This window comes from Polyodon spathula, chromosome 9, assembly GCF_017654505.1.
Source record: "Polyodon spathula isolate WHYD16114869_AA chromosome 9, ASM1765450v1, whole genome shotgun sequence".
NCBI lineage: Eukaryota > Metazoa > Chordata > Actinopteri > Acipenseriformes > Polyodontidae > Polyodon > Polyodon spathula.
The window spans coordinates 25,547,300-25,571,568 of record NC_054542.1 but is presented as its reverse complement, the minus strand read 5'-3'; the positions used below and the strand labels follow the sequence as shown (position 1 = coordinate 25,571,568).

At 39.1% G+C, this 24,269-nt stretch overlaps 1 protein-coding gene across 1 annotated transcript in view; it reads left to right on the top strand.

The window, feature by feature from the left end:
* Nucleotides 1-1,424: 1,424 nt before the first annotated feature.
* The window catches only part of wdfy2 (WD repeat and FYVE domain containing 2), a 29,452-nt gene continuing 6,607 nt past the window's right edge, over nucleotides 1,425-24,269 (top strand). Inside the window, exons 1-9 of the mRNA XM_041258987.1 lie at nucleotides 1,425-1,737; nucleotides 5,423-5,490; nucleotides 9,782-9,855; nucleotides 12,552-12,606; nucleotides 14,874-15,024; nucleotides 15,211-15,323; nucleotides 16,667-16,793; nucleotides 22,929-23,034; nucleotides 23,638-23,739. Coding sequence (XP_041114921.1) covers nucleotides 1,601-1,737; nucleotides 5,423-5,490; nucleotides 9,782-9,855; nucleotides 12,552-12,606; nucleotides 14,874-15,024; nucleotides 15,211-15,323; nucleotides 16,667-16,793; nucleotides 22,929-23,034; nucleotides 23,638-23,739 — 933 coding nt within the window. The 5' untranslated portion in view covers nucleotides 1,425-1,600. The remainder of the gene's footprint in view (nucleotides 1,738-5,422; nucleotides 5,491-9,781; nucleotides 9,856-12,551; nucleotides 12,607-14,873; nucleotides 15,025-15,210; nucleotides 15,324-16,666; nucleotides 16,794-22,928; nucleotides 23,035-23,637; nucleotides 23,740-24,269) is intronic.

Here is a 24,269-nt window from a genome sequence, read left to right as displayed (position 1 = left end):
AAGGCAGGCCCAGCGATGTGGAGTAACAGTGCTCTCCCAAGTAAGAAAGGGGTGTAAACACACACACACTCTTAGCAATAATACTTACCGGCAGTCGACTAAAGACGACAGACAGAGAGAAGCAGCCAGAACTAAAAGGCTATGAATTAAAAGCTACTGATTTCCGAGAAAGCGGCGTATCTGGCTTTCAGCATGAAGTGCTGGGCAACTAGCTGTAACTCAACGCAGCGCTTTTTCTTAAAAAGGCTCAATGCAACACAGAGATGTCTTAACGTACCAATCTTGAGAAGCTAAAAAAGGGTAAGGCGCCACTGCGTGACTATTATGTACCCTCGGTAGGTGGGACCGAGTGGGTCACCGACGGGAAGGGCCTATCGGCAGCTTTGATAGAAAGAGCTGAGTGACACCTACCAATAGGCAGGCGTATTATCCCATAACGATGTTTTGGTGGCCATCTTCGAATTGAAAGGGAACTGCAGATTACACATTCATATATATTTTGTTAGATTAAAAACCTTATCCGTGCCCCTTGGTGTGCACAAATCAGAGTCCTGGGGCTATTTATCAATCATGCGTAAATACATTACTTAAATGAACCATCTGCACAGAGTTTTCAATGTTCGCACGCACAATTAAATTCTGATTTATCAGTTTTGAGTAAAGCACTCGTACGCTCGTTTCTTAGTAATACGTGTTATATCTCAATGTCACAAAAATTGTTCACACGTGGGACTTTGCATTTAATACGCCCCTGTATAACATTATATGGTAAATGTACCATTTGTCATGGCTCGTTTTCTTCGTGAATGCCCACACTGCTGTTTTGAAGAATACTTGGGTTCCGCCTGGTCATTTAGCCATACTATAAGTAGACTGAGTCGGGTGTCACATGCAACCTGTTCATGACTTGAGTGGTAGTCCCCTGTTCACGAAATTAAATCCATTCAATGTTTGTAATTTAATTGCTATTTGGGTGCATTTCAATCTGGTGTCCGTCAGTATGAGGAAACTGAATGTACTGAGGACAAAGGGCAACGATGGAGTCCAAAACCACTGGCATCAGTGCACTAAAAGAGGCTTGTGAAATGTTACTTATGTCTCCGATCTGTCTTTGAAAGGTACTAGTGGCTAAAAAGCCAAGAGTTGATGGCAACTGCAGTACTTACCTGTGCAGGAAGGGGATGAGTGCGCCTGGATGGCCTGTAGCCTAGGTCCCAGTAAATCGCACAATTTCAATAGGACTTCCTTGTGAACGCCGTATCTTGCAAAATGTGTTTCTGTGCTTTGTGCAACTCTCTTTCTCTCGGCTAAAAGTGAGTTAAAAAAAAAAAAAAGCAGCAATCATTAGGCCAAAAATGCTGTACTGTCTCTTTTAGAAATCATTGTGGGCTTAGCGCAGCCGCAGTAAATATTTTGCTGTTGGTGACTATCTGGTAATATGGGCGCAGCACCGGCAGCAGCAGCAGCACAGTCAGCTGACGTCCAGCATTGCTGACCGTCATCGAGCCACACTGAACTGTATACAAGTACACCCAAAAGGCATCTGGTAGGGGTGTTGGTACACAGACAAACACAGCAGACAAAATACTAGTGCGTTGTAATGGCGGCGGAAATCCACCCAAAACCACTGACGCGGAGACCAGTTCTTCTCAATAAAATCGAGGGATCGCAGGATGTGGTGAATACTGCAGTGATCATCCCCAAGGAGGATGGGGTCATTAGCGTCTCAGAAGATCGGTAGGTGGATTATTCTAGCAAAGCGTCTGGTCGTCTGGCAATGGGGTATATCGTATATATATATATATATATTATACAATCAGTTAGTCTGTATGTCTTTATTCTAGAATACACGTATTGCAACTTGCATTCCGCGCTATCTTTAATAATGAAGAATATCTCGATTTATTTAAGGAAATAACAGTATAGGCAATAGAAATAATTTTCATTGAAGTTTATTGCATAGGCTAGCGCCACAGTCATTAATGTGATCATAATGTCGATCTATTTTGTATTACTATGAACATGTAATAATACTTTATATTATTACAATACCCTGCATTTCCTATCCAACAAGTGTAACATGCCTGCGTGACTGCATTCTGGGGTCTGCGATAGAGGTGTACTTTAATACGTCATGAACTGGGCACCGGCGTTCTCTTTTTGGGAGTTCTTTGGTTGTGTTTAATTCATGTACGAGTATTGACAACTCATGCAACCTTTAACAATCCTTTAACACGTTTTAGTCAGGTGACTTGAAACATATCATAGGTCAGTTGTTACAATGGAGCTGTTCAGATAGGCAACAGACAAGATGCAACAAGCAGAAAGCATGTGTATTACAAGAGAACACACAAAAAAAGAATTCAGAAGTGTTCTGTCAGTATTGTGACAGAAAGTACTTTATACCCTGTTCATCTTGATTGTATACATTATTATTTATCAAGTGTTGCTAAAATAATCATTTTTTTTTTGCGTTTTGCAGGCACAGTGTAACATTTAGCAAGTCTAGTTACAGTTTAGAAAAAACAAATCATACATTAAAGACATCGAATGACATCTACCGCAGGTTTCACAGACCCCGTGTATCACTTATCTCGGACTACCTAATCTAAGGTAAACCGTTCAAGATACATGCTAATCAGTTGTCCATAAACATCCGTCTCTAGTTGTTCGGTAACCCAAGTCTTCCAGCAGACGTTGTTGCAAAGTGAATTGAAGCTCAGCTCTCCAATATCACGTTTCAAATAAATGTTTTACAAGCCTTGCCAGTATTCAGTAAAACCAAGGAGTCTTTATTTCCAGTATTGAGTCTGGTTCAAGGTGGGAAGAGCATTATTTTATTACGAACATTTGAACATTTGCAATGAGAAAACAATCATGGCATTATTATTGTTTATTTATAATTTTAAAAGCTTATTGTAACAAACTGTTGGATACACGATATACAGTCAGCTCCTCATATAACTTAGATTTGTTTTTGTGCTTTGTTAGTTAAAAAGTAGAATGATTTTAAACAGATAGTCCTTGCTAGGAACCGTCTGGAAGGGCTGTATTAACTGAAACATCTTGATGTCATTTATCAACCTGCTGTCAGGATGGGATTTGTGAAATTCCAGGGTATAGCAGGTGAACTGTGTAATAAGGTAAATCTGTCAGAAACTAAGCAGACACACATTAGTGACTTCTTCAGTAGCTGAAGCATTTGTCTGCTTGATATTGTGCACACACCACAAAAGACTTTCCTGCTGATTACTACAAGCTACAAGGCCCAGCAGGCAAAGTTCTCTTGGTAAGTGTTGACTTTAAAATCTTCAAACTCTGTGTTAAAAGAGCCTCTCTGCTCCCACAATGTCACTTTCACATATGGCCTGTTTACAAAGCATTTTCCACCATATTAAGTTTCCACCATTTATTTATGTTTTTGTAAAAATGAAAACTGTTAATGTTGAAGTACTGGGACAAAATGAACAAAGTTAAGGGGTAAGTGTATGAACTCGGGTACTCTAAATAAAATCATTACTCTAAATGATAACACATTGCATGGCAGCAGTTGACTCAGTTATTGTATAAAGAAATAGATGCTGACTACAATCAGGAAACACTTAAGAGACTGGTGTTACTCAGGGGTGTGCTTTCTGAATTTTTGTTTAGTTTTTTTTTGTGTTTTTCCTCTTTGTCCTTGAGTATTCTGAAGGAGATCTCAGCTCTCTTTCTGTTGAGCACAAAGGCTGATCTGCTTTTGTTTTTTTGATTGAGTTGCCTTGCACTAACTCTGTCATCGAATTAAATGAGAGGTGCCACCATGTAATTATTATATTGTAATTATTGTGAACGATGGTGGTGTGGACAGAATTGTATTTTCGTTTTGAAGTCTCCATGCCCATCAAAACCTACTCTATGTAGATCAGAACATATAAAAACATATTTGAGTATTCGAGCAGTACAAATATTTGAGTTTTTGAGTGCTAGTCCAATGACAGGCAGAGTAAATCTTATGAACCATTGATTTTTTTTCCTTGTAATTTGCTGTAACATATATTTATTAAAGTACTGATTGTACTAAAGGTAGCTTGAATAATTAGATGTGTAAAGATACCTGTCTTTCAAAAAAAAAAAAAACCCAAACCATGCCAACTAGAAAATGATCAGGGTTGAAATGGCATTGCTCCCAGCAGCCTATGAAGAAAGACCATTATTCATTTAGTTTGACAGATGCTTTAAGAACCAGTCAGACATTAAACTAAGACCTTGGTCTGCCAGACTTGATGTAATGGTGGTTGTGGGCTGACACAGAAATGGCTTTTGGTTTCAGACAAGTCACCTGAAGTTAAATACTTCACCAACCAGATTATCAATCCAGTCAGACATCTTGGTTTCAATGACTGATCAATAAATCAATAGAACAAAGCTGATAGTGAGGTTGTGTAACGCGCTGGCGAGACCACACTTCGAATCCTGTGTTCAGTTCTCTACCAAAAGGACATTATGGCCTTGGAGAGAGTCCAACGAAGAGCTCTGAAGTTTTTTAAATCTTAAAAGGAGATGAGAAAGTTAAACCTAACCAATAATTTAAACACAGCAAAGAAACCAAGACCAGAGGCAACAGTTGGAAATTAAGTTTAGATGAGGACAGAGGGTAGGAGACACTTCTTTACACAGAGAATGGGTTACCTAGCCGTGTTGTTGATGCTGAATTGTTAGGATCTTTTAAGACCAAACTGTTTTGAGATCAATCAGCAACTAGGAACCGGGCGAGCATTGATGGGGTGACTTGACTCCTCTCTTTCATAATTTTTTTTTATGTTTTTGCGTCCTTATATAAACTTACTAGAATGCTTTCAGAGGGAGAGTGTACTTCTAGTTTACCACAGCACAAACTAGAAGTGGTAAACCTGTGCTTTCTCTTAACAGCCGAAGCAGCTGGATCATTTCCTTAAAATAGATCCTACTACTGTATTATCCCTATAATATGAACCCCTTACTATAGCTGTTTTTTTTAGCAGCCTTTAATAAAAAATTTAGAGTGCCAGTTAACCCTTTAACCTCACCTACAGTGTGTAACACAAACTTCCCAGCACTTGACTTATTTGGTTATGCAAGCAGCATTACTGACATGCTTTTTGTAATATATAATATAAAATCTGCCTCTGCCCCCAGCAATCAGAACAATTTGAATACCTTGCAGTCATGTTGAATCAAGGCCTTCTTGGCTGCCCTTGTTGGCGCTACACCCTACTGACTGCTTTTAATATTTTGTCCACGTAACAGCACCAATTTCATACAGATGAATGGTTTGCATCAAATGGGTCATTAAGTAAAAAGTACAATGGTTTTAAAATCAGGTGACACTAGTTTAAGGAAATAGACTATGGAAATAGACAATTTCAAACTCAATTGTTTTTTTTTTTTGTTTTTTTTTTAGGACGATTCGGATCTGGCTGAAGAGGGATAGTGGGCAGTACTGGCCTAGTGTCTATCATTCTATGCCATGTAAGTGTCACCAGCTGGAGTCTGTTCTCCTGTTTTGTGTCTCGCCTTGTGTAAAGTGTGACTCGGACAGAAGGCTATGCACTGTGCAGGCCTTTCACAATCGCTTCAGCAACTCAGCAACCCCTTTCCCATTTAATTGTGTCAGCATTTAGAAAAACACTCAGGGTAGGTAAGCTGTTATTACAGCAAGTTCCTGACCTCCTCGATACAAAAGGAACAAGGACTAGGGGTCACAAATGGAGATTAGATAAAGAGGTGTTTAGAACATAAAATAGGAGGCACTTTTTTACACAGAATTGTGGGAGTCTAGAACCAACTCCCCAGTAATGTTGTTGGAGCTGACACCCTGGGATCCTTCAAGAAGCTGCTTGATGAGATTCTGGGATCAAGGTACTAACAACCAAACAAGCAAGATGGGCAGAATGGCCTCCTCTCATTTGTAAACTTTCTTATGTTGTTATAACTGAAAAGGGCATTGTGTTAAAATGTCTTACTATAAAGAAATAGGACTGTATATGTTGTAATGAAATGCCTTTTCTGTTGGGATTCAGTCTCCTATAAGAATCCAGTGCAGAGGTTTTCACAATGAAGAAATGGTTTGATATAGTCTCCTTTATCACACTGAAATAATTGTACTGCTTTCAATTCAAGCCCAGAGATGGAATTTCTGAATAAGTGTTGTTGCTCTAGATTGACTTAGTCACACCTGAGCGCTTGTCAAATGTATTAGAACAATAGCTGAGGAAACTAACAATGTAAGGAATATTTCTGTATGTTCTGTGTCATTGATAAAGTCCCATTCAAAGAAGAAAGTAAAAGGCAATACCAGGTTCAAGATAATTGACTGGGCAATTTTCCTGCAAGTTGCCCAGTGTAAATTACAAATCTAACTATTAGAATTACAAAGGTTTAATCCTGGGACAAATATAGTTATTCAAATCTTTAAACAAACATTGTTTGAAATGAATTAGTCATCTAGCAAATGCTTTTATCCAAAGTGACTTATAGAGACTATGGGGTGATTACTATGCATCAACTGCTAATGCTGAGTCACTTACAATAGGACTTTGGTTTTATGTCTCATCCGAAGGACGGAGAATAAGGAGGTGAAGTGACTTGCTCAGGGTCACACACAGTGAGTCAGTGGCTGAGCTGAAATTTGAACTGGGAATTTCCTGGTATCAAGCCCTTTTCTTTAACCACTGGACCACCAAGCCTGTATTCACAGGCAAAACATCTGGTATCTGCTTCTATAACAATTTCTAAACAAGCGTACCAAAACGATATCAGACAAATGCTTAAATCATATCTGAAACAACTAAAAGACATTCTGCAGCCCAAATTTCCCACCCTCAATTTCAGGAAAAAAGTAAAACATCAAATAAATATGCATTAACAAAGATACAACCGCAATTGTGCATATGGAGGCAGTTTGCGGCCGTCTGCTATCACACAGAGCATTACAGTTATGTGCTGCTTCTCATTTTCAGTCATGTTTACTCACACCAATTTGTGAACTGTGGTATTGCTTGATATGTCGAAAAATACAGGGGGAGTGATCAGCATTTCCGATCTGTCCAAGCTGGCACTGTTTATTAGAAATGCTGAAATTGTACAAACTGTAGGGGTTATCGTAGACAGTTAATATTCTTAAAACAATAACCGCATCCTTTAATAATGTGTAAACCCCTTTTCAATATCGCGTTCAGAAAATGATAATGGATGTACTCGCAAGCCAAAAATAGACCACATTCCAGACTGTTCAAAGTTCATAAATCATGTTTGTTCAACTGGAAATCTCTTCTTAGAAAGATGGTATTTATTAAGCATGCACCAAAATACGTTTGAAAATCATACAAAACAGTTACACATTTAATATCACATTAAAACATTACAATAAGAACTAAGGTTTTAAATAACAATTTACCAATGAAATATTAGTACATATTGACACGACAACAAGAGATTGCACAATACCTGAATAGATTTTTAAGAGTGCTGTTACCTAGCCTGGGAAGCAGCCAAGTTTCAGCATGCCGTTACCTTGTTTCTCAGTGTCAGGGCCCTTGATCTTGATGGATAAATATTGACAGATGAGGGCTCCGGGTGCAGTTTTGTTGTTTCTTTGAATTCAAGAGTGTGAGTAGCCAGAGAACAGGGAGCAGAGCAGGCGGTCAGAGATCAGGGAGCAGAGCAGGCGGGCAGAGATCAGGGAGCAGAGCAGGCAGGCAGAGATCAGGGAGCAGAGCAGGCAGGCAGAGACCAGGGAGCAGAGCAGGCGGGCAGAGGTCACGGAGCAGAAAAGGCGGGCAGAGATCAGGGAGTAGAGCAGGTAGGCAGAGATCCAGAGAGAAGGGAGCAGAGGAGGTAGCCAGAGATCCAGAGATCAGGGAGCAGAACAGGTAGGTAGAGATCAGGGAGCAGAGCAGGTAGGCAGAGATCAAAGAGCAAGGAGCTAATGTTTACAGTCATATTTATACTTTTTCAAAACATAGGGGTCGTTTAAATTTCACATCGCATGTTCTGATTGGCTAGTTTGTGCCTGAATAGGGCTTGCAATTGCGGGCTGAGTGTAAAGAGTTAAATAAATATTTGCATGAGTACAGTATAACGGGTCATTTTTGTAAAAATATATTATCTGGCTGAAGAGTCAGGAACGTAACCCCAATTTATAACATTGTTCCTATGGGAAAATGTGCTTCGACTTACAAAGCGACTTTCAGGAACCAATTGCATCGTAAGTGCGAGGGCTGTCTATACGTTATTTTTTCCTTTTTCTTTCTTTCGCCTTACTGTAGGCTTTGTGCTAACCCGCCCACCTCCCTTATCTCATTAGACTGGGTAATTCAATCACAGAGACAGGTTTGACTAGCCTTTTGTTTCCTGAGTGCTGCATTCGAAGTGTTAGATTGATCGTTATCGCTAGGCAAAGCTAGACAAATTAGGTTAAAGATTTAATTCAGTTCAGTTTTCTGTTACAAATATGTAATATCCACGACATGTGCAATATATTTGTGGTGACAAAGACTATATGATCTACAAAGCTTATCTTTGAATTGCTCGAGACACTTTTTGAAAATGTCTGCCTGTATATCGAGATCGGGCAGTCTCTTTGGTTCTTATTTTCTTGGCTGTCAGTCACGTTGCTGTTTGTTGTTCTCGGGTAGTCACGTGATACATGCATCACTACTGTACTCGAATTTAAGACGAAGGCTATTTTTGAGAAGCAAAACATTTTTCAAAAAGTGCGTCTTAAATTCAAAGGAATACAGTAATTTGTTTATAAAGCAATTTGAGCAACAAGGTGCTGTACCAAACCATTTTTTTAAATGTTATTGACAGCACATTTTGTGTAGTGGTCTTAGTGATATATTATAGTCTTTTTTTTGTCTTGATTATGAACCTATTGTAGTTATGTATGCAAAAAAATGTCATATAAAGAGCTACTAGGTATAAAATATCAAATAACTAATGTACTATTTTAATGATACTACTATTGATATTGTAGTCTCGACGTACCTGTTGTCATCATGCTTAAGAGAAAAAATAAAGAGCCTTCTAAAAAGTCACCTGAATGTGACAACTGAAACGGAAGATAATTGACAAAGTGAATCCAAACCACAAGGAGAATAGAATAATTAAGATAAAAAGTAATATTGTACGCCCGGACTGTACCAAGTAGATATGTTCTTCAGTGTAGTCCTTTAGAACATCACTGTACCTTCCAGGTTAAACTTGTCATCTGATAATAGAAGGAACTTTCACTGGAATCAGATTCTTTTTAAAGGGGTGTTTAACAAACTACCTGTTGTATATGTAATCTATTCCAGGAGTTTACCTGTGATTACAGCTTACGAAATGTTTGTGGTACCAAATATTTTAAAATACCATTTGTAAAATGTGCTACTGGAAGGAAATCTTTTGCTTCTGCTGCAGCTTCAGAGTGGAATGCATTGCCGATGGGACATAGATCAGAGACTTCCCATCGTCAATTTAAAAATGTGTTGTTTCATTAGCTGAAGAAGCCCTGTGTATGGATATGATGTTGTGTAGAGTTTTAAATGTGTATTCTGTGTGTTTTATGTGATTGTAATTTGCTGCTGTTGGACGCCATTGTAAACGAGTTGATTATAATTCATATGGCCTTTTTTCAAATAAAAATTTTAAATTAAATGAAATGAAGTTACTCACCATTGTTTGAAAGCTTTGCTCTCAAATGTATTGTATTTGTTACCAGTGTAATGCCCTAGCTGCCTTCTGCACTTACAGTAACACAATTTTCTGTTCACAGCTCCTTGTTCCTGTATGTCTTTCAATCAAGAGACAAGAAGGCTCTCTGTCGGTATGGACAATGGATCCATCTCTGTAAGTGCAGCTCACATATGAAAAATAACTCTAGAGAGAAACTACTGGTGTCTGGCATTTTGCAAGCTACAGTTAAGTTGAGGGTAACAGACATGTTATTGCAGCCTGAAAAATACAGTGACTGATTTATTGTCAGGAGCCATTGCTAAGGGGACGTGCTATTTGGGTTCCGCCTTATAACGAGAAGGGCTAGTGTAATGGCATTATGGGGCAAACGTAAGCCATGGCCACATTTCCGCTTTGTAACCAGTTCTGTAGTTTAAAGGGATTAATAAGGGAGCACTATACCCCTCTCTCAGTTGGCCTGTTGAAAAGAAACACAATATGAATACAGTATTAGGGCTGCAACGAAGGGTACATTTTGACCTTCGAAGGTTCGGAACACATTACAGAAGGAAGATTAGAACCTTCGATGGTACTCATTTGCATAATTATATGTGATGTCACCATAGCTACTCGTTTATATTTGATTGAAAATCCTATTATTTTACAGATAATCCATATAAATGGAATAAAACAGCAATCATGTTTTTATAATTTAAATAAAAATAAAAATACACATTGTTTATTTACACGTAATTGAGCCTGCTTGCAATCTATGCAGTAAGCTTGCATTGCACCAGCACCAACTGCAGTGGACAAAGCTTTATTTAACAGTAACCGTTCCAAGCAGCTTATCAGTCACATTTTACCACTACTAAAAATATTAATACTAATAATAATGCTTGTCATGTGACTCCAGAGATTGGTTAAACCTCCATGATATGAGTCACTTACACAGTTTGCATTCAACTTTTTTTTTGGCTGCCTGGGCATTTAACAAAAAAATCACAAACAGCAGAAGGGTTTTGAGACATTTCTTTCAATACAGCTTATGCTATACAGTGCTTTGCTGTCAAGGTGGAGAATGAAGAAATTAAAGGTTTGCTTCTGGATAACACGAGCTGGAGGGAGGAGGGGCGGACGGTGCTCACTTTTCGAAATTAATATTGTTAGTGTTATCGTATGTTTTGTAAGTTTCAAACATATTCTACTATAGCACTTCTCTACACTGTCTTGTACACTAGATATTCAGTACATATTTTACTGAAGCAGTATAACCACTACAGGTACCCTGTTCCTCGTAATGTATAACAATGTGGTAGAGGATTTTATTAGCTTTTATTAACTTTCTTTTACATAATATGCATTGTACAAATCAAAAGATCGAATTTTGCATGTGAGTGACATTTAAATTGTGATTCATAGTATTCACACATTGTCAAACAGTTTCTGTTAATGTGAAGAAAAAAAAAAAAACATACAGTGCGTGAACCCGTCTGACGAACCTTCGAAGGTTTAAAACAATCTTTGAATCCTTGACTAGCGATCGAACCTTCGAACCTTCGGACACAGCCCTATACAATCTGTCTTGTTTTAAGTAATAGCAAGGTTTTTTTTTTAAGTTGAATATTGTACATCCTCACTACATTTTTTTTTTATTACATTTCTGTTCTGTTTCTTTTTTAGACCTTTTCTTGGAGTTTTGATTTTTTTTTTTTTTTTGAGACATTTCTTTTTTCAAAAATTAAACAGACGAATATTGCACTTCACCTCATAGGTTAACCCAGTTCTTAATGTCCTAACTGACCCTTCTAAAGGTTTTGCAGTGCTTTATTACACTTTGCAATGCTTTTACCATGAGAAACTATATTAAGGGTGTGTGACAGAAATACAATGAATCTTCATTGTAAATCTCCTTCCCGACCTGTGAGGGCAGGGCGCTAAGCAGTGAGAACAGAGTTCTTTGGACGGCTGGCCTGATAGTTCTTTCCCTGGGTTAGGAAGTCGGTCAGTCTGGAAGAAGGCGAGACTCAGTTGCAAGAACGTATTGACCCGGCAGGGAAACGACGTAGCAGCCGCAGATTGTAGAGTCAGCTGCACTAATTTACCAAGGGGTCATGTGCGATAGCATAAAAGGGGCCGGAGAATTGCAATCTCTTCCTTCGCTTTGGTTTGTGTTATTTGAACCGAGAAGGACTGTGAGAGACCCCGTAACCCCTGTTTCAGACTGTTTTGTTTGTTTGTCTTTGTGTATTTTGTCTTGTTTGTTAAAGCACTAGATGGCTAACATGATTCCGGAGCTGTCTCCGAGAGCCAGCACTAACCGGAACAACACTGCACTACTGTCACAAAATAAACTGTATCGCCCACCACGAGCACTACTGCACACACCCATGGCTGGTGACCGTGTCGGTATTATTGTGGGGCAGATACGTATTGTTTATTGATTAGAGTCTAGAAGCCCATTATTGTCTGCCCCGTACAGTACACAGTGCTGTTTATTGCCAGGGGATTATTGTTCATTGGTCACCAGATCTGGATATAAAAATAAAGAGCACTTTCCAAACTGGATTACAAGGCTCTGTCCGACTAATTACTGCACTCCATCACTCCTGCACCTGCATTCACTCAGCCACTTTGCCACAGCGTGTGACTGGAATTTGACAGTATTTCTTGAACTGTGCTATTTGCAGTCTACAAATTGTGCTTCAATGTGGGAAAACTAACCTGAAGTGCCACTTAGCACAGGTACTGAATACAAACCATTGTCAGTAAATGATGCCAGTGTTCATTTTTAAAAACTAGGAAAATAGAAGACAAAGGTTAAACAAAGGCACCATTTTCCACAATTTCTCTCTTGTCATTTTGTTCAGGAATTTGTCCTTGCTGAAGATTACAACAAAATGACTCCTGCCAGAACTTTCCAAGGTAAGAAGACACTTCTGATTTTGAAGGTCTTTCAGTAGGATAAGCTTCAAAAAGTGGTTTACAACGAGATAAAGCTTGAAAAGAAACCTCGGTACCACAGATTCTACACTTACACAAGGTCGTTTACAAGGTCATTTATTTTCATTTTTTATTTAATATAAAATGTCCTAAGAATGTATCAGTGTTTATCAGGAAGAAAATTAAAATAGGAAATCCTTTAGTTCCCATTTTTTCCTCACTTAAAGTTGCGATTACTCATAAATGAATTATTGTTACCCAATCAGGTTCCTCTGTTTTACTGAGAACTTTGTGTTCAGCAGCCGTAGGGATTCCTGACAGTATCACAAGCAGCAACATGTGCTCCTCTCCAACAAGGTCATTCATTTGCACTCCTTGCTGGAACTGCTAGGAGATATTTAAATAGATTTAGTTGAGTTATCCAACCTTCCTAAGAGCTACAGTATCAGCGTGTGATGGTGGGGACTATTGCAGGTGGCGCAGTGAATATCACTCACCAGCTTCTCAGCAATTCCCCTTTGAGATTTGGTCTGTCTCAACCTGGCTTCACCTAAAAAAAGATATGTGGAATTCAAGGAAATGCTTGTACATGGATTAGGGCGTGGTTAACATGTACAAAACACAAAGTACTGATTAGAGGAGAAACCTCAAAATGGAGCGAGGTAACCAGTGGAATACCACAAGGATCAGAATTAGGTCCTCTGCTATTCCTAATCTATATTCTGGTATAGTAAGGATTCTGGTATAGTATGCAAACTTGTTAAATTTGCAGATGACACAAAAATAGGAGGAGTGGCAAACACTGTTGCAGCAGCAAAGGTCATTCAAAGTGATCTAGACAAGATTCAGAACTGGGCAGACACATGGGAAATGACATTTAACAGAGAACAGTGTAAGGTACTGCACACAGGTAATAGAAATGTGCATTATAAATATATAATATGGGAGGTACTGAAATTGAAGAAGGAATCTATGAAAAAGACATAGGAGTTTATGTTGACTCAGAAATGTCTTCATCTAGACAATGTGAGGAAACTGTAAAAAAAGGCCAACAAGATGCTCTGATATATTGTGAAAAGTGTTGAATTTAAATCAAGGGAAGTAATGTTAAAACTGTACTATGCATTAGTAAGACCTCATCTTGAATACTGTGTTCAGTTCTGGTCACCTCGCTACAAAAAGGATGTTGCTGCTCTAGAAAGAGTGCAAAGAAGAACGACTAGAATTATTCTGTGTTTAAAAGGCATGTCATATGCAGACAGGCTAAAAGAATTGAATCTATTCAGTCTTGAACAAAGAAGACTACGCGGTGACCTAATTCAAGCATTCAAAATTCTAAAAGGTATTGACAATGTCGACCCAAGGGATTTTTTTGACCTGAAAATAGAAACCAGGACCAGGGGTCACAAATGGAGATTAGATAAAGGGGCATTCAGAACAGAAAATAGGAGGCACTTTTTTACACAGAGAATTGTGAGGGTCTGGAACCAACTCCCCAGTAATGTTGTTGAATCTGACAACCTGGGATCCTTCAAGAAGCTGCTTGATGAGATTCTTGGATCAATAAGCTGCTAACAACCAAACGAGCAAGATAGGCCGAATGACCACCTCTCGTTTGTAAACTTTCTTATGTACAGTGTCTCTTTCAGAAATTATGTACAGGTAGCTCTTCCCCAAATTATCAGAATTTTGCCTATTGACAAGTACACACTGCACAGCGCTTCTCATACTAATTTACTGGCACTGAACTTCAGAATTTGCAATGAAACCAACCTCTGCCACATTTCCTCATTCCAAAAATGGGGATCCTTACGTTCTGATCATGCCCCTCCTCTGTCTGTCATACTCTGCATGGTGAACAAGGTATCTGCCCCTTTTTTAATTAAGTAAACTTTTATTCAATCCTAGCCGCATACTATTTGTACATATCAGATTGCATTTGGCTGTAATATGATAAATTCTAGATTTTCATCTGAATATTTTTTTTACCATTCAGGTACTTTGCGATTATGAGGACCCTGTGTATCTGCAGGCAGTGGTTACTATATATCCCTTGCAGAAATTGCCAAGTACTTTATGGATTTGGAAGCAGATTACAGCATAGTAATGAGTGCTCAAAAAAATAGCAACATGTTAGAAAAACAAGGCATCTGTGTTTCATTAGGTGCTCTGGTCCGCGTGTTTTGTTCTGTGGCCACAGTGTTATAAAGGAGAATGTGTCTTTAACCAACCTTGTTTTTGTGTCGCAGCTCACCAGGGTAGAGTGACAGTGGTTCTGTTTGTGTTGGAGATGGAGTGGGTACTAAGCACGGGACAGGACAAAAACTTCAACTGGCATTGTTCAGAAAGCGGGCAACGATTAGGGGGCTATCGGACAACCGCCTGGGTATCTTGTCTGCAGTATCCTTGTCAAACAGAATGTGTGTCCAGGAAATAGTATCTCCTGTATGGATTCGTATTGCTGACAATAGATCTAGAGAAGATTATACCATGGCTTATTGAGTACAGCTTTGACTAATACTGTATTCAGTGTGATGTATAATGTAGTGGATTGTAAATGTGAAGCTCCTTGACCAGTCTTCTCAGGTTTGATGTGGAGACTAGACATGCCTTTGTTGGGGATCACTCGGGACAGGTCACCATTCTCAAGCTGGAGCAGGAGAGCTGCAGCCTTGTCACCACATTTAAAGGGCATACAGGTATGTAAGTTGTAATTATTATTATTATTATTATTATTATTATTATTATTCTTATTATTATTATTATTTAAAGATATGTTATTACTTTTGTTTTTTAGTTATTACTGTAGTATTTGTAATGTAACAGAAATGTATTTGACCAATATTGGGAGAATTTCTTTGTGTTATATACAGGTTGGATGTTATATACAAGGCAGTGGTGTAGTGGTAAATTAAAAAGGGGGTAAACTCCCCTGTTTGGTGGAGTTGAACAGATAATACATTGTTATTGGCCCTCAGCCCACAAGAGCTCCCCCCCCACCCATAGAGTTATTTCCCCTCTCAGGTGCTGTTCACGTGTGAATAGTCACAGACCCAGCAGTGCCCTTCTCTGAACACTTCTGTGAGTGTTCTTTCGCTGGCTACTAGCACCGCCCTGCAGGTCCAGTGTGCCTAACAACAGAACATTAACAGCCAATCACAGAAAACTCACACACACACACACACAAACAGAACACGCAGTCCAGTGGCCATGCCCCCTTTGCTCGTGTCACAGTTCTGACTGAGAGCATTCAGCTGTCAGTCTCACACGCAGCAACACAACACAGACGCTCACCATTAAAATATCTTATTTTTAACCCAGGATTTGCATATCACAGGAGAATAGAAATCAGTAAACTGTATCCTTTATATGAGAAGTGGGTAAATGCTATATTGTCCAAATACAGGTGTATACCCTCAACTACACCACTGGTACATGGTATGCAGTGTACTGGGGTAGTAGTGTGGTATACTATGACTTTTTTACTATATTTTCTATAGGGTAGTCTAACACACAGGAGGTGCACGCTATACAAGGAATATAATCCAAACATGCTCAATTAAGTGCATTGTGAGTGCATGTTACTGCCTTTGTGTGATCCACTAGTTCTATATAAGCTGTGTGAGAGTTATGTACATCCTGTTTAGCAACAGTCGCGTGCAGGGTATTGTGAGCATAGCAACAGCCATGCTGCAGAGGCCCAAATCAGAAGCCTTCAACAGTGAAAAAGACGCACATGTTTCTATGCAAACAGTCCTAGCAATGCAGTGGCAGACCTCTCACTTGTTGGCTGGCTCGTGTTCTAATACCATTACCAAATCCTGATAAAGGTAGAACACTCTGTGCCAGATTGAATACATAAAAAAAAAATAATAATGAATTAGTGTTTTCAGATTTTTGAGAATGGGTTAACAAAAGAACCTTCACATCATCCTCACCACCACCACCACACTAGAGCTATGTGTTCTTGCAGTCATCTCGCTGCAGGCCTGACCTCGGCTGGATGCTGTTAAGGAGCTGCCTGTTCTCTTGCTTGTTTCAGGCAGTGTTACAGCTCTCTGCTGGGATCCTGTCCAGAGAGTTCTATTCTCGGGCAGCTCAGACCATTCCATTATAATGTGGGACATAGGAGGCAGGAAAGGGACAGCCATTGAACTGCAAGGACACAAGTAAGTGCTGATAAACCATTTCCACTGGTACAGACACTTTGCACATTTTGGCTATACTGCGCATAGTTTACCTTGGTGTGCTATGTTTTTGTAATCTGCTTTACCTGTCTAGGCTTCACAATGCTTACCTATGCTGTACCATGCTTTCACTGTGCTTTATTATACCTTGCTATATTTTTCTTTGCTGGACTCTTGTATTTCAGAAGACTGCTCAAAATAAAACTGCAAGATTCCTGTCAAAACCATGTGATACCTATTTAAATCATTACAATCCGCACTAGAACTATTTCAAGATAGCTCACTTCAGTGGGATGCAGTATTGTATTAAAGCTTCAGTTTCCCATTTTACACTAAAATATAATTTTATGTAAAGTAGAGTGGTTTCTTTTCAATTGTTCATCCACAGTGTAGCCTTCTGTGCTCTCCTTTTAGCAGAACAAACCTTGTTTATATAATATTGTTTCCTTTTAACGTGATGTCACTCTGTACGCCAAAATGGCAAACTCCTGGCACTGCTTAGAAACAAGGTATTTAAGCTCTGTTACAGCTCAGGAAGCCAATCGAAATGTAAAGCATTTTTTTCACTTCTTGTGCTGATAACCATTTACAGGAAACAACTTCAAAAGGGTTCAACGTTTGTTTCAACTGGCATACATGGCACAGCAGATGGCTTGTCAGTTCAACAAATAATGGCAGTTCAGCTCTGCATGATCAGTTTAGAGATGGTGAACTTGCAACTAACAACAACAAAAAAAGTGACATTAAGAAGCCTCTCCCACTGTGTTGATTTGCATGTAAACTGCACAGTGGCTTTTATGCAAGTAGTTAACCATAAGTATTAATTGCATAATCCTGAGATAGCTGCTTCAGAAAACAGCCTCATTTTAACAAGCATGTTAGTGTAAGATATACCCCTCCTAGTGCTGTTAAGCTCTAATTAGAGCCATCAAAAAGCAGATCAGCATGACCTGCATCCTCTGTAAGCATTGAAAAATGTAAGTATGACATACAGACAGTTGGACAGGCTCCTCCAAGTATCTCCAGAAATTAAAACAGCCATTTATCCCCTATTTTGATGAGATGAAAAACCATCCCTTGTAAATAGTGTTTATGCAATTTTTTTATGTTAAATGTATTACTTTAAGTGATCCCTGGAAATAGTTCATTTTCATGTGAATGCAGCATGTGGTCAAGCTCAATTGCTTAATTGATTGGCCCCCTGTATTTAAGCACGTCCCTTTGTTCAAGTAGTTAGTTCAGTTTTGGACTCCACAGAGAGGCTAGCTATTGATGTGCTCTACTGCTCTGCTACAGTAGAGCTATTTTGTTAGGAGCCTGGTAGGCAGTGTTTGTTTTTCTCTTGTTAAAATTATTTAGTTTTTGATTTAATTTAATAATAGTGTGTAACTCTGTGCTTGAACCACATCCTCTGACTCCTGCTTCAGTGTTTCAGCACTGTCCACCACTCTGCCTTTGTCCAGCGTGGACAAACCCTTATACTGTGGTGTTCTGACACAGATAATGAATTGTGGTAATGGGCACTACTATATCCTTAGCGTTGTAACTTCCTAGAAACAGTGATGAATTGTAACTTTGAGGTTTTATTTTCATGGCCTTCTATATTTGCTTCGTTACCTGACCTATTCTGCTACCAAATGTTCCTGTAAGAGGTTCCTTGTATATTTTCACATATTCAACACCTCCTAGCTCAGAAACTGTTTGAAGTTCAGGCTTAGAGCAGCTACTCCAGCTGAATGTGCTGGTGACATCAGAAGTAAGGTCCTGTAGTTTGAAGTATGTTTGAAGTGCAGTGCCCTAGGATTGTGTGCCAAGCCTGGGAATACAATGTCAGTGTTACTGTTGCCAGCTCCTTTATCTCTCTCTCTCTTGCCTGTAGCAAACCTGGCTCCTTTTTGCTGGGGAAGCTGCCATTTCTCTTTCTCCCGCTTCTTATACTGTACCTGGGCCTCTGCTACAACTGAGCAGTTTTGTATCATTTTCTCAAGGGCTCTGAGAACTGAGACATAGGGCTCCAGATAAGGTTTTGGGGCTGGGACTAACTTGCCCTCTTATCTTAACACTGAGAGAGTAAAATGTATTTTCTAGGGGCAAAATGCACATTACCTCGAAGTCATGAGTAATCTTGATAAATACTGTACAATGTTTAATGGTAATGGGGTAGGCATAAAAAAGAGCCTTGCATTTTAACTGCAATGTTATTTTGAAATTCTGTACAAACACAAGCGTGTTCTTTATCGGCTGAGCACATTTTTTTCAAGGTGTCACACTCTGCAAATTTTAACATACAATTCCTAAACACAGTGACATGTTAAAACTTCAATATAAAGCCATACAGATACATAAAATAAGGAAATGCAGTAATAAGCTATGAAACACATAGGGGTAGATGTGCTAAAGTGTTGCGCCTGTCGCAATAGTTGTAAATCAGTTGCAAACGAGTCGGAAGTCTAGGGTGAAATGTACGAAACATTCGCAATGCTGTTTGCAACTTTTTAGGGAATGCTTTGCGGCAGCAGTTTCTGTTTGCGGTTCCAGCGTAGATGAATATGTAATTATGAGCGTTCCTGCATAAATTCACAAAATGGGGGCAGTGATAGTGCAAATGAGGGTTCACAAATATTATAATGAGATGTACTAAAGCTGCCAACAATTGTGACATTTACAATTGCATTAATTTGTTCAGAATGTTTGAAAGCATGTTTTAAACAGTCACAATTGTTGCTGGTATTTCCCAGTTGTGCTCAGTGCATTTTTGAGTACATAATTTTCACTAAAGTCATGGTGTACTTACAATCCTTAAACACGTTTCTATGACATTTCTGGTTTTCCCAACACGTTGAGAGCAATAGACTGCACACGTGCCACAAACCCCTCCAGCTCATTCTGAGCATCTGTCTAGGACCATGATCTGTTGTGTGTTAATTGTCTAGCCTACTAAGTAGAAAAAATTAAAAATAATAATAATAATAATAATAATAATAAAAAACCCTACACAAAATGCAGCAGCATGATTTATTTTGTGTTACCAGTAGGCTAAAGTAAAAAAAAGTGCGCTAGGTATTCATTTGATTTTACTACTGTACTGTATACTGTATAGGCCTACTGTACAGATTAATATTTTTACATAATGTAATGTGCAGCCTACACAAAAAACATTAGTGTTATTTCAGCGCAATGATTTATATTTAAAATATATCGAGAACTGTAAATGCATGTGTGTGAGAATTTATTGTATTGTTTTTAAACCCGACACCTCCTTATGTCAGATCAGACAAACATGTCCATTTTAGCGAGTGGCTACTGTATGATTATGAAAAGCCTTTTGGGGGTGAAAGTTTAATCTGATGGGATTAAACTTCCTTTCATTTTATATACACACACACACACACACACACACACACACACACACACACAGTGCCGTGAAAAAGTATTTGCCCTGTCTGACTTTCTGCATTTTTGCATATTTCTGACACTGAATGTTATCAGATCTTCAACCAAAATCTAATATTAGATAAAAGGGACCCTGAGTGAACAAATAACACAAAATGTTGATAATTATTTCATTTATTTATTAAAGAATGTTATGCAACACCCGATGCCCCCATGTGAAAAAGTAACCGCCCCCTTAGACTCAATAACTGGTTACGCCACCTTTAGCAGCAATAACTGCAACCAAACACTTCCTGTAGTTATTGATCAGTCTCTCATAGCGCGGTGGAGGAATTTTGGCCAACTCCTTCATGTAGAACTGCTTCAGTTCAGTGACATTTGTGGGTTTTCGAGCATAAACTGTTTGTTTCAGGTCCTGCCACAACATCTCAATGGGGTTTAGGTCTGGACTTGGACTAGGCCATTCCAAAACTTTAAATTTCTTGTTCTTCAACTATTCTGATGTAGACTTGCTTGTGTGTTTTGGATCATTGTCTTGCTGCGTGACCATGCTGCGCTTCAGTTTCAGCTCACGGACGGATGGCCTGACATTCTCCTGTAGAATTCTCTGATACAGAGCAGAATTCATGGTTCCTTCAACGATGGCAAGTCGTCCAGGTCCTGATGCAACAAAGCATCCCCAAATCATGACAATACCACCACCATGCTTGACCGTTTAAGCGGTTCTTACATAGAATGCAGTGTTTGGTGTTCGCTAGACATAACGAGGCCCATGTTGGCCATGAACGCTGACGTTAGCCGAGGCGAGAGAGGTCTGCAGATCCCTGGATGTTGTTCTAGGGTTCTTTTTGACTTCCTGGATAATTTTACTTCTTGCTCTTGAAATGGCTTTGTTGTAATATTGGAAAAGAACATAAGAAGGTTTACAAACGAGAGGAGGCCATTCGACCTATCTTGCTCTTTTGGTTGTTAGTAGCTTATTGATACCAGAATCTTATCAAGCAGCTTCTTGAAGGATCCCAGGGTGTCAGATTCAACAACATTACTGGGGAGTTGGTTCCAGACCCTCACAATTCTCTGTGTAAAAAAGTGCCTCCTATTTTCTGTTTTGAATGCCCCTTTGTCTAATCTCCATTTGTGACCCCTGGTCCTTGATTCTTTTTTCAGGTTGAAAAAGTCCCTTGGGTCGACATTGTCAATACCTTTTAGAATTTTGAATGCTTGAATTAGGTCACCGCGTAGTCTTCTTTGTTCAAGACTGACTAAATTCAGTTCTTTTAGCCTGTCTGCATATTACATGCCTTTTAAACCTGGAATAATTCTGGTCGCTCTTCTTTGCACTCTTTCTAAAGCAGCAATATCATTTTTGTAGCGAGGTGACCAGAACCGAACACAGTATTCAAGATGAGGTCTTACTAAGTCATTGTACAGTTTTAATATTACTTCCCTTGATTTAAATTCAACACTTTTCACAATATATCAGAGCATCTTGTTGGCCTTTTTTTATAGCTTCCTGCTTTCGAGACTGATAGGCATCAACAACTTTGGTGTCATTTTTTTTTTCTGTCAGACTCCCTGTATATACTACTACAACCCACAAAAAGATCTGACCAAATTCAACGTGAAAAATGTAGAAAAGCAGACTGGGGGAAAATACTTTTTCACGGCACTGTGTGTGTGTGTGTGTGTGTGTGTGTGTGTGTGTCTATATATGTATATATATATGTGTGTGTGTGTGTGTGTGTGTGTGTGTGTGTGTGTGTGTATATATATATATATGTGTTTGTGTGTGTAATATATATATATATATATATATGTGTGTATATATGTGTATGTATGTGTATATATATATATATATATATATATATATATATATATATATATATATATATATATGGTAAAAAAAGGAACAGAATGCATTGTACAGGTGATGTTTGCGTTTAACAAAAACAAAGTTGTTTTGATTCTTGTACTCTTGCATGTATAGACGTTATCCTTCGGGTACCCTCTGCTGCAGCAAACCATAACTCAACTGCCGCTATTTATTTGAACATTGTTGCATGACTCTTGCAATGTATGCTAAGGTCTTGCAAAGAAGACGCAACAAATATTTAAATTGGCGAATTGCGGATCTTTTCATTAACATATTTTCTCTTGGTACGTTCGACAAAATGTACACTTTGCGAATTGTCACAACAAAAAATCCAAATTGCAGTGTGTTTGGCCCAGAAACATGTACCCCATAGTTTAATATTATAGGCACCTTTTTTTTTTTTTCAGTGGATTTGAAGCAGGATTGGGGTGTTTACACTTCAACCTGTGTAGCTTTGAATTTTTCTTATTCTTACTGTGATTGGCTGCAAAGTCAACAAGGCTAGCCAGAGATTGGACAATGTTTGTTGGGCTGTTTTTTATTGTGTACAGTTTCCTAATAAAATTGCTATGCATATTTTTTACGCATTCAAGCAGCTTATCTGGACTGCTGAATGAGACACTGCTGAATCAAAACCGCCCCCGTTCCCACTAAATACCCCCCCCCCCCCCCCCCCCCCTTCATTAAATCACTGACACAATTCACATGAATTCACAACACTGTGACACACAGCTGCTAAACAATGCATGGACAGCTTTAATTTGGTTTGTACAGTTGTGGCAGGGAGAGGTGTGTTGGATGGGTCCTGGTTTTGGATGCGGTGAATTCATTATCAGTTTTCTTTGTTCAAGTGAGAAGGTTCAAGGCCTGTGCTACGCACATCACACTCGGCAGCTCATCTCGTGCAGCTCAGATGGAGGGATTGTCATCTGGAACATGGATGTTAAAAGACAAGAGGTTAGATCGCTAAAACTATGGTCACTTGGGACAGCATGTTACTGGGGCTGCTAAGAGGATGCTGGTACCTAAAAGCCTGTTTATCCTTTAGTAAGTACTCAGCTTGTGATACAGGAGAGGGGAGAACAGTGGAGCATTTTATAATCTAGCTTTTCACCACTGGAGTCCTGGGTTCCAGATTCTGTCAATGAGTTTGGTGGTCCTCAGAAGAGAGTAGTCCACATAACACAACCACATATTTTGGGCATAATCTACTTAATTCCTGCCAGGAAGCTTGAAGCATACTTTGTGGGGAAAACCAACATGGAGGGAAGGTTGGAGGCCACTGCTTTTGTTAGCCCTTCTCTGTGAATTCTGTGACTTTGTCACAGTTCTTTACTGTGTTTAATTTAGGAATTCAGACATTGACATGTTTTGATGTGGGTTACTACATGTGTATTACATGTGATGGAATGATTTAATGCAACCCCAAATTATTAGCTGTAACTGTAAACTATTATCTGACTTTACAACTGATATGATGCTTGGTTCACAAGATTGTTCTTTGAGCTCCAACGCAGCATCGTTATTTTCTGTCTGTTTTACTTAATGGTGCCGATGAAGACTCCGGAGTGGCTAGACAGCGATTCCTGTCAGAAGTGTGAACAGCCTTTCTTCTGGAACTTTAAGCAGATGTGGGACAGCAAGAAGATAGGACTCCGGCAGGTAAGCAATACAACACCTCTCCTAGCTGCAAAGCATCTGGTGAGCCCCCCTACACAGTAAGAGAGAGGGGGAGTAGATGGGGCTGGCAGAGTTGAGGTCCCTTTGGCACGTGATTTGAACGGAATGCGGAAGTCTGTTCAATGCCTGGCAAATTACACTTACAAGTTAAATGTAAAAAAAATAAATAAACCACAGTTGAAGCTGCCTGGTTTTTAAAATTACTTTTAAGAATGTAACAACATTTACAAATGTGAGAAGGTCATTTGGCCCATCAGTGCTCATCTGCGTTCCTTTTAGCTGAATGATCTTAAAACTTTGTCAAGTTGTGTCTTATAGGCTATCATTCAGCATCAGAAACATTACTAAGTAAATTCCATTCCCTCACCACTGTGCAAAGCAGTGTCTCATACCCTGTGTCCTTAGCCTATCTCTGCTTCATTTTCTGCTTTCTGTGCTGCAGTGTACTGGTTCACGTTTTAGTGTAAGTGATACGGAAAAACATAAATCTGTTTTAGCACTGAAATGAAACA